At 34.5% G+C, this 10,287-nt stretch overlaps 2 protein-coding genes across 4 annotated transcripts in view; one reads left to right on the forward strand and one right to left on the reverse strand.

Annotated features, from left to right (window-relative positions):
• The window catches only part of LOC129001745 (mitochondrial dicarboxylate carrier-like), a 27,466-nt gene extending 22,590 nt beyond the window's left edge, over positions 1–4,876 (forward strand). For all 3 annotated transcript variants that reach the window (XM_054429166.1, XM_054429165.1, XM_054429168.1), the window contains exon 8: positions 1,921–4,876. In XM_054429166.1, coding sequence (XP_054285141.1) covers positions 1,921–2,019 — 99 coding nt within the window. In that variant the 3' untranslated portion in view covers positions 2,020–4,876. The remainder of the gene's footprint in view (positions 1–1,920) is intronic.
• Positions 3,346–9,826, reverse strand: LOC129001744 (complex I assembly factor ACAD9, mitochondrial-like). Its single transcript, XM_054429164.1, has one exon. The coding sequence runs from the start codon at positions 9,679–9,681 to the stop codon at positions 7,750–7,752; it is 1,932 nt and encodes a 643-aa protein (XP_054285139.1). The 5' UTR covers positions 9,682–9,826; the 3' UTR covers positions 3,346–7,749.
• Positions 9,827–10,287: the final 461 nt, after the last annotated feature.

Below are 10,287 nucleotides of genomic sequence, written 5' to 3' on the forward strand. Positions count from 1 at the left end.
ACAATGAAATATCTAATGACTCTTTTAATAAATTCATTTCATGGTAACTATAGAAAATTTAGGGGCCCCAAAATTGAAATTTAATAAAATATGTAATAAATTATAAAATCTAAAAAAATCAACAAGTAGCCTAGGCTAAAGAATTTAAAATTTAAAAAGAATAACAATTAATAAATTTCTGTGCACAAATTAACAAATAACGAAATCTCCAAGTCCAGGACGGTGGTTATCAATAATTAATTAGGCCTAAAACTTGCGGTAGTTGCGGTTTTCCTTCATTCTATCCAGGTACAGGACACTGTTGAGCCGTTGAAGATGGACGGAGAGGGGCTGGCCAGAGTTCCAACAGAGGCCTCAAGGTGGTAACTTTCTCCGCCATTCTTCCGGTGTTACAGTTTCACCGCACACATGGGCCCCAAAAGGCGCGCGTAGCGCACTTGAACTACTCCATAACCTCGCAGACTAAGCACAAATTAAAAAACATAATTGACTTAGCATAAAACATGTGCCAAAAGGGCGATGTAAAACGATGGAAAGATGTCTGCGAGGTTAACTAGTTGATTGTCACGCAACCTCTGAAGTGCTTGGCGGTGGGAGTAATAAGAACAAAACCCACAGCCTTGTTCGGGGTCGTGGAGTGACAACGAAACACTGAACTAGCCTACTATAAAAAAAACACTTGAACCATTGATCATGAGTCGTGACATTCGCCCGGTGGAATTAGTCACGGCTCAAAGCTGACAAGTTAATATATTGTAAACATACTTAACTACCTTAAAAACATCTTCGTGTGCCCTAATGAGCTTACATTTAGTTACATAATCAGTCAGTTGAGTATAATAATTCAAATTGTCTTTTTCTTCTTTTTTTGTAGAGATTTATTGCACAAGATGTGAATATCAACCCGACCTACCATCATAACATATAGTGTTGACTGACCTCTGAGAAAATAAGCCCGGATGCATTTATTTCATTGTGCATGTTTTATGTTTTACAATGTACAGTTTTAGTAGAGCCCTATCAACAAAATAAAAATAAAAGCAAATTTCAGTTAAGTTAAACATGCTGTAACGAGTTAAGGAATCACTCAGTCACCTTGTTTATAATCTATTAGATTGGGTACTTTACACTAAAACAAAATGCCATTGCCTTTCTGTACTCTGTTGGTGCAGTTGTAAGCGGAACAAGACAATACCATTTAAAACACATACTTAGCGTACAATTAAAGATATTCATAAATTTTAATCATAGTTTTAAAAAACCGCACACTGTTGTTACATCAAACAAGTGTTGAAATGGGTGACAGCTAGCATGCACGTGAGGTACGCCGCCGCTATCTTGCCAGTAGAGAGTGGGGGAAGCGAGACCGAAAACAGCGCCCACTACGCCACTGAGAGCGCAATCCAGTAGTTATTTACATCGTTGAGTAGTTATTACGATGGGACAGAAAATCAAGCTCCCTCCAAGTAAGAATTGTGTTCTGTGATTAATTTTTTGTAAGGGATCAACCCCTATATTGAAACCCATTTTTTTCAGTTAGCAAATGTCTATACTGTAGAAAAGTGTATGCACATGAAAATAAGCAGTATGTGGACATAAACATGTGTGTAAGTGGTGGAGGAAGTTTGCCGAAGGCTGTACACAATAAATTTGCACAAGGCTGGCCATGAGCGTCACATTTTGGGCAAGACAGTGACAAAAGTTAAGGAAATTTGGCAGCCAAGAAGTACGAAGAAGATAACAGTTCTTTATAGTAACCTTAGCTAAAATATATCTTGAAGCATTTCCAATTCTTTCACTTGTAACGTCATGTATTAACAAACTTTTGCTTTCCACAAATGAATGGAAGATAGAAAATTCTGCTTGAAAGTCTGAGAGATGGAACACTCATAATTCATCAACTTAAACTTTTGTTTGCAGGGCTACGTTCCGGCTTTTGTTCGCCTTGCTCCTCACACCATCTTGACGTTTGTGTTCCTGGAGCAACTTAGGACCAATTTTGGTGTTGTCCAGAAATAACGGGTAAAAAGTGGGGTTATGGGACCAGATTTTAGTTGTTAACAAGCAGTAGGACAGCTTGTAGGCTGATCCGACTTATAGGCATGCTGATCACAGCGCAGATTTAAAGGAAAGATTTCTTAGAATCAAAACAAGTTTTCCACTAACTATCCCACACATTATGTTGTGGTGTAAAATAATAGTTACTATTCAGTGTGTTTTTGAAACATACACTGGTTCAGCTATTGTAAAATGCCGTTTTGAAAGACGATGACTTTTTTTCAACATCAGTGCAACATTTACCGATCAAAATAATATGTTGAGTAGGCCTAATAAATCTGCCAAATGCATATATTGAGTTTCAAATTAAACCAGATCTTGCTCACTGGGAACCACAGTTAAAATCATGAATGTACGGAACAATTTAATTCGCATGAATAGTGGAAAGTTAGGAAATCTTTCATTTGTCTTTCTTTTTTAAATTACTGTCATAGTATAACTATAACAGTAAAAGTTTACACAAAATAATGAACTAACTGAATTTTAAATTTACTTATTTCAATCATTGTTAACTTGTGATGAATTAATGCTGTTCATAACTTATCAAGTTCAAACCCCCCCCTTGAGAGATGGTTTTAATCTAGAAACATTAAATTTGTTTTTGGAAAAACCTTAGATACACATAAAATATGACACAAGAGCTGCAGTGTTTCTTTTTATTGTATAGAACATATAAAATATGTTGAAGATAGTAGGATAAAATAATTTAATAGTTATTTGGTTGTTGCCTAGTTGTAATTAATTTGTTTGTATATTACAAACATGCTAGATAGGGATGGCTTGGTTATAGTTAACTGTTGCAAATAATTTATGTTATTAAATAACGTGTTATATTGTTACAAATTGATTATTTTTTTAGTTAATTGAGAAATTTCTTTTAGAAATATTTTTGGTTCTCAAGCTGTTGTGTTGAGCTATATTTGAGCATTTGATGTTTCGTAACACATTCAAAGTATATAATTATAGTACAGTAGACTGTGATCATTGTTTGATAATATTTTGTTACCTTCATACAGCAAAGCTGTTAATGTTGATCTTTTCTTCATGTTTTTATTTAATTCTAAGTTTTTTATTCTTTTAATATTTAACAAAGTTATATATACATTTCACACTTTTATTTGTTTCCTTCCATGAAACCTTTGCGGTTACATTTATTTGTACTAATAAAGCATTCTGTCCAACACTGGACTAGGCTATGAACTGTTGAGTTATTCAGAAAACACCTATTTTATCACAGCTTTTATGAAAAAATTAATGAAATTCGATGGGTGAATGAGAACAAAACTGTGAAAGAAAACATGTTTATTAATTTAGGTTAGCAATATACATTTTTTACATTACTGTAGTGTATATACAAACCAATGGTAATAGTTTTCTTTAACAGACAAAGGAAAGTATAACCTAAATAATTTGTTTTATCCCAGCATTTCCATGAAGTAGTATGTTGAATCATTCCTGTATGTTACATGAAATATGAGTGTTCTTAACCAATATATGACAACTATGTTCTGCCTTATACAATAAAACTGATGACCAGTTAAAAATGTAACAAGTAATACTTTTCTCTCTGTAAGCAGACTCATTGAATTTAGTTGTTTGAGATGTTCACAAAGTATTTTATATATAATAATTAATCATTAAAACAAGAAACTACAGTGCATGAAACTAAAATGTGAAATACATTGCAGAGATTGTGGTTGACATAACAATTTAGGCAAAGATAAATAGTTGTTTGGTGAATGGCATTGTGAATTGTAAACAGCGTTACAACCACTTACATGTTAACCTCTTCAAAATGCATGGGGAAAATAGGATTTGAAGTGTTAACCTACAAGTTTGGGTGTAAAGGTTTAGTAGTGCTTATCTGTGATCTTATTACAATGCCCAGCTTCAATAACACTATAAGTGTGTGATAAGCCATTAGCTAAAAAAAATTAATGGCTAGAATATATTTTGATTGATTAATTAAGCAATATTTTTGTGTCACATAAGGCCTAACCTACAGAGAAGTAAGATACAGAGGAAATATTTCATGGTACACTTAAGTCGTGTCTAGTTAAAAAGCTTTTGGAAGTTCCTTTCCGCTCTCTTTTTCCTCACCATTACAGCGCTCACGCTATAGGAGCCTGTGCGCTACAACTGCTGTTGTAAACAATAGCCGTTTGGGCTCTTCCTTGCTCGGTACTAATATATTTCCGCCACACCATTCCAGAGCTAAAAGCGCACGGTTGTTCCATAAGCATGTTTTCTCTGTATACTTCTCTGTGCCTAACCTTAATGCTACCTCAAAACTCAGTTTTGATAAAACTTCATTTTAATGAAAGCAATATTTTGTATGCCTTTTTAATAAGTTAGACTTTTGAAATAATTTTAACTTACTGTATGATTCAAATGTTTTATCACCTAGCATTGCTTTCTTAATTTTAATATCTAAGCTATGAGCAACAAGAAAGTCAGGTTCAATTCTGTTTCGTACCCAGACTGCTGATTTGTTTTGTTTGGAACCTGAAAGGCTTGCCACTCTTACTATAGCTTGGAGACCTTACTGTTAGGTAAAACGAAAATAGAGAGTTACTGATAAAACTGTTACAGCGTTTCAAGGCTTTTATATATCTGTGTTCATTAAAATGTTGTACGTATTTTTGTCTATAAAGTTAATCAAGTAAAAATACAATTTTCATAGACAATATCGACTTAATCATGTTTCTAGCTGTTGTGAAATGCTGTTGTTGTATAAAAGATTTAGTTTTATAAAATAAAACTGGTTTTACCACTTGCAAGTGGTTTTATTATTGTTATTAAATTTTTTTACAAATCAGCCTATGGTCTCTTTCTTTTATTCCCGATCATATAAAAATGTTTAAGAGCATAGAGATTGTTCTGAATGAAAATAAAGAGAAAGGTGCTTGGGAATGTAATTTTCAGGATCAAGGTCGAGATGTAGATTAGGCTTACCTAACAGATATAAGATAACTAGGAAATTGAGAGTAGTGTAGACTCAATGATATTTGTGAAAGGCGCTTTTTATGTCCGAAATTTTATGTCATTGCTGACCACCCCTCTCTCCGAGTGGAGTTGCTTAAACATTGGTAGCCTTTACGCCTGTGATTTTTATGTTCTAAATTCCCACTAAATTAGTAACAGGCCTATAGGCCTATTTTAGATCAGACTTGAATCTAGTATGCCATAGTCGTACATTTCCGATTTGAAATAACTTCAATGACGTTAAATTTTGGTAGGTTTTGTCGTGGGGAGGATAAGCCGTCAGAAGGCCATGGCACTTTCCCGTTTCAAAACATTTTGAATGGAAATCATTTTTGCAAATTTTACAAACATTTGAAGTGTAAGTGATGACTAACAGATATATATTTAAGGTCAATTAATTTTCAATTTGAATAAGCTTGATTGTATTTATTCATAGCCTCCTCTAATATAAGGCCGTGGCTAGACAAAAGTGGCAATGCCACAGACCTGGCATACTGAAACAGCTGTTGAACTAATTTATAATGGAGCTTATAATGTTTATATTTACAAGTTTGTTATTCCTGTTAATGGAGACTATGCAACATTAGGCTATGCTATGTTTGGGGGGGCCCCAATAGCAACAAGTAATTCTCTTTAATATTCCAAATACAACTAAAACAGTGCGGTATTGTGGTATATCTAAACATTTCTGTTAATTTATTACGTTTAGTTAATTAAACATTGGCTTATTTGTATGTTGCAAAAAAATTTAACCCTCCAAGTGTCCATAGTTTAGGCCTTAATGTCCACCTATTTTTGGCGCATTTGCAAGGTTTTATTAAAACGGATCTGAGAAGTTTAAAACAATGTTAATTCTAATGTTCTATATACCATTTTGTTTGGAAAATCATGGGCTTCAATATTATATATAAAACATAAGGAACATTTTTTCAAAAAAAAAATTTTTTAGGTTAAAAAAATATAATTTCGAAAATTTTCAAAAAAAAAAATAAGTTCGCGCTCAATGAAATTGTATAAATTATAGGCCTATAAATATTTGAAAATAGCCACTTTGTTCTAAATTTTATGAGGATTACAAATATACAATAATATAAGGAAGTAGATTTGCAAATAAATAAGTTATGGGCAAAAAACTGATTTCAGTACATAGCGTTTAGCTAAGAATGCATAGCCTAACCATAGCTAGGAATCTGGCTGATAATTTACATCAATATCACTACCTACTTCTTCAGGATCATCAACCAGCACTTCAAAACCACTTAAATCTTCTTATAATGCACCACGTATATCACTACTTTTGATTTTTAACACTAAAACAATGATAAACGTAATAAAACACATCAGTCATCGGTCCGGGGGAACCTAGCTGTTTACAAATACACGCACGTCAGCTGTCTGCTACAATATTTTCGGAACTAAAATGAATAGCGCTTAGAGACAGACCTCTGGAGAAAACTTAGAATATTACGGAAAGAACGATACCTAACTCGATCCAGTTCAATCCGATTCAGTCAGTCATAGAGCCTTCGCCGTAAACGATGTCTGCGTGTCGAAAAATCGACAAGTAACACTACACAAAGTGTGCTGCTTGTCGAATTTTCGTCAAGTAACACTGGGAGGGTTAAATACTAACCGATTTGCGTGAAATTTGGTAACAAATTAACAGGGATTGTTCAAGGTATATTAATTGTTAGGTAGCCTACTGTACTTAAACCACAATGTTAAGGGCTATTATTTGTATTAATAACATTACCTACAGAAAATTGATTATCGCTAAAGGGCTCCCAAGACACCATTAGTAAACTCAGTAGGCTATTGAAGAGCATGCCACCTCTTTTGGTGAACAAAACCCGGCTTAGGACATGGACCCAACCCTTAGTTTAAAATAGGCTGACCAGAACCATAAAAGACTACCTGCACTATCTAAAAGGCTATAGGCTACCGGTACTTAATAATGTTTTACATGTTTTAAGACCAAATAGATATCAGCTACTTTTACTTAGGTTTAATCCCACCAACAATGATGATTCCTAGGTTCTGGAATAGATATAAGTTAGGCCTAGTCTTGGCTGTTGATGCTTTGTGGAAAAGTACTGGGCAAAGTAAAACTAGAAGTCGAAATATACTACCACATTCAGTGAAGAAAAAAACTCTAAATTCACACTTTGTGAATGACAAAGACTTCTTTAAGAAAATTAAAGCTGAGAATAGTAGCCTAATCTTAGTTCTCAAAACAATAGACATGTAGGCTATCAATAATATCTCTAAAAGGCTTAAAAAATATATAAGAGCTACAGCAAAACATTTTACACTGGCCTACAAAAAAATAAGTAAATCTTCTAATAGGCCTAATTATTTTAAATGTTTATGTAAAGAATGATGTTTTATTAGTTTAATTGATTAAAAATAGCCTAGGCCTTACACTCTATTTAAAAAAAAGTAGAAAGTAAATTAAACAAAACTGGTCTTGTCAGAACTAAATTTAGGCATAGACTAAGCAACACAAGGGAGGGCCCATGTTTTATCTATGGTTTAGGCCTAATGTAACAATAACCGGAGAAACCAAAATTCATTTTTGCCCCATTTAGTATGTTTTTTTTTTAAATATACTGGAAAATGTGAATACGATTTTATTTAAATTCTTGTTTTTAAAGGAAAACTATTAAAAATAGGGCCTAGTTTTAGAGCTTTACACAAAAGGGAAATTTAATAAGTCCTTTCTAATGGGTGCTCCAAGTAATAACCATGATGCCTAAAGATATCAGGACCATAGTTTGTAGAAACAATATCACCTGTAGAGGGAATTCCTTCAAGAAGATAGTTGATCTCTTGTTTAACAATTTTTTTATAAGCAGAACAGATTTTCATGGCATATTTCACTTCCGTCTCTCCATTGCGCAAGCCTAAACAGTATGACCTTGATGATCTCCCTAGGACTGCTGTCATTGCATATATTTTAACAGCTGCATCAGTTATTCTCATCAGTTCTATCTGCTGGTTAACTACTTCAGAACCATAACGTTCAAAGAGTACACTTACTGCAAATTGTAAACGGTGAACACAATACTCAAGCTCATTTGCTGCGATTGTCAAAGACGGATGTAACTGTTCAAATAATCCAAGTGTGAGCTTTGGTTCATCCTTTATTTGCAATCTGTTTTCGAAAAAGCGCTTAAAAACAAATCCTGCGTTATCATATGGAAATCTTGCTTTCTTGTTGGACTCATGCAACGTGATCCCAGTGTGCTGTAGGCCAAGCAGTGCTACCATCAGTTTAGCAATGTCTGTTGTCCCATCAAATACCTCCATTGTACGAAAGTCTTTAAAATATTTCTGAACAATCTCAGACTCAAGAAACGCTCTGCCTCCCATTAATTCCATAATAAGATCCAAAGCATATCGTCCTTCAGTAAAGCTAAATATTTTAATAATAGCAAGTTCGAGCAAACAATCAGCACTTTCATAGGTGTCTAGAATACCAGTTGTAAGGTAGGTCATACTCTCTAGTGTGTAAATACGAGTAGCTATTTCAACCACTTTATCCTGAATTCTTTCACAATCAATCAATTGTCTGTCAAACTGTCTTCTATCGATAACAAAGGAACAGGCTGTACTTAGTAGGTTTTTAAGTAAAGTAACTGTTATTGCACCTATGTTGTACCGTCCACTACTTAACACTTGAGTACACATTTCAAATCCCTGCATTTCATTCCCAATAAAGTTTTCTTTATGAACAGGAGTGTTGTTAAAGTGCACCTCACATATATTTGACGCTTTCAGACCAATGTGCTCCTTGGGTGGAGATACTGTAATCCCGGGATATTCTCGTTCAACTATCATTAACCGAACAAGAGGAACCATTTTCCCATGATGCGATTTGTAGTTGTATTTCACCAACACAATAAATAAATTAGCAATGCCTCCGTTAATAACCCATAGCTTCTTACCGTTGACAAGGTACATGTCTGGATTATCTTCATTGGGCTCAGCCGTTGTCAATAAAGATGCAAGATCAGAACTGCTGATGCTTTCTGACATACAAAATGCTGCTGTGAGCTCTCCTGTGGCCAATAAGGGTAGATACTTCTCTTTCTGCTGGGCAGTTCCATACATAAGTATACTTTGAGTAGCAAGGAAATTGTGGGAGTATAATGTCAAAGCAATGTCAATATCGTTACCAATGACCTCATTAATATAAGCTGTTTCTGTGGCTGTCTGATCAGAACCCCCATAGCTCTCTGGGATTGACTGTCCATAGAGTCCAAGTTGTTTCAAGCTCTCTCTGATTTCATTAGGGATAATCTTCAATGATGATAGAATTTCAGGATTAACATTACTTTTGAAATAACTTTTAACAGGTTCCATGCGCTTCTTTAGCTCTTGCAGTCTTGGTTTATCCAACTCAGGGTAAACTAACATGTCTTTATCATAAATTCCCAAGAAAACATTTTTCATGAATGGCGGCTTTGAAGGTTTCTTGTTGACTTTTAGGGATGTTCTTACATCCTTCTCGGCAACAAGTGAGTGGTTTGAAGATTGTCTTATAGCGTTAAAACAAATTGGTTGTGCCCTGGTACCGGTAATACATAGCGATCTTGAAATCTTGGCCGGGAACATGATTGGGAAAATGTTTACCATGTTGATGAGTCTAAATAATACTGCTCTAGGAAAACTTACATGAATTCCTTATATAGCCTAAAACAAAACATTGGGCAACATAGAACGCACAGTCTCTTGGTATAACTTTAATAACCTATAATAAAACCATTCTTCTGAAAGATAATTACACATAACAACACCGAAACGAAGGTGAAGGAACGAACGAAACGATAACAAAAAATGTCAGACAGTCAGACCTTTTTTACATTCACCTCCACAGCTGAGTAAAAGGCAGAACATAGGAAAATGCGGACAATCTTAATATCACCATAGATCACGGCCACCGGGCCACCTTTAACTCCGCTGCGACAAGTAATTTTGTAACAACGGTTTTGTTTGGGGGCACCGGGGCAGCCAATTAATTGTATTTGTATTTGTGTTTTTTAGAATACGAAAGCTTGGTTACCGCGTTACCATTGACTATATAAACACTAGTGTTTATACAGTAAATGCCGTTACCGGGATATGAAAATATTGACTCCATTAAAAATTTACAGAAATACATAGTGGCCGAAAAGTCCCTTTACACTTAAGGTAAATTCAATTGGTGTTGTTCAAAACCAGAATTTATATTAACCAGAAATT

The sequence above is a fragment of the Macrosteles quadrilineatus genome, unplaced genomic scaffold (assembly GCF_028750875.1).
Source record: "Macrosteles quadrilineatus isolate MER2022 unplaced genomic scaffold, UCM_ALF_1.0 Scaffold_8__2_contigs__length_117827958, whole genome shotgun sequence".
In the NCBI taxonomy this organism is placed as follows: Eukaryota; Metazoa; Arthropoda; class Insecta; order Hemiptera; family Cicadellidae; genus Macrosteles; species Macrosteles quadrilineatus.

Coding starts and splice junctions, on each gene's coding strand:
- LOC129001744 (XM_054429164.1), bottom strand. CDS start 9,681: ATGGTAAACATTTTCCCAATCATGTTCCCGGCCAAGATTTCAAGATCG.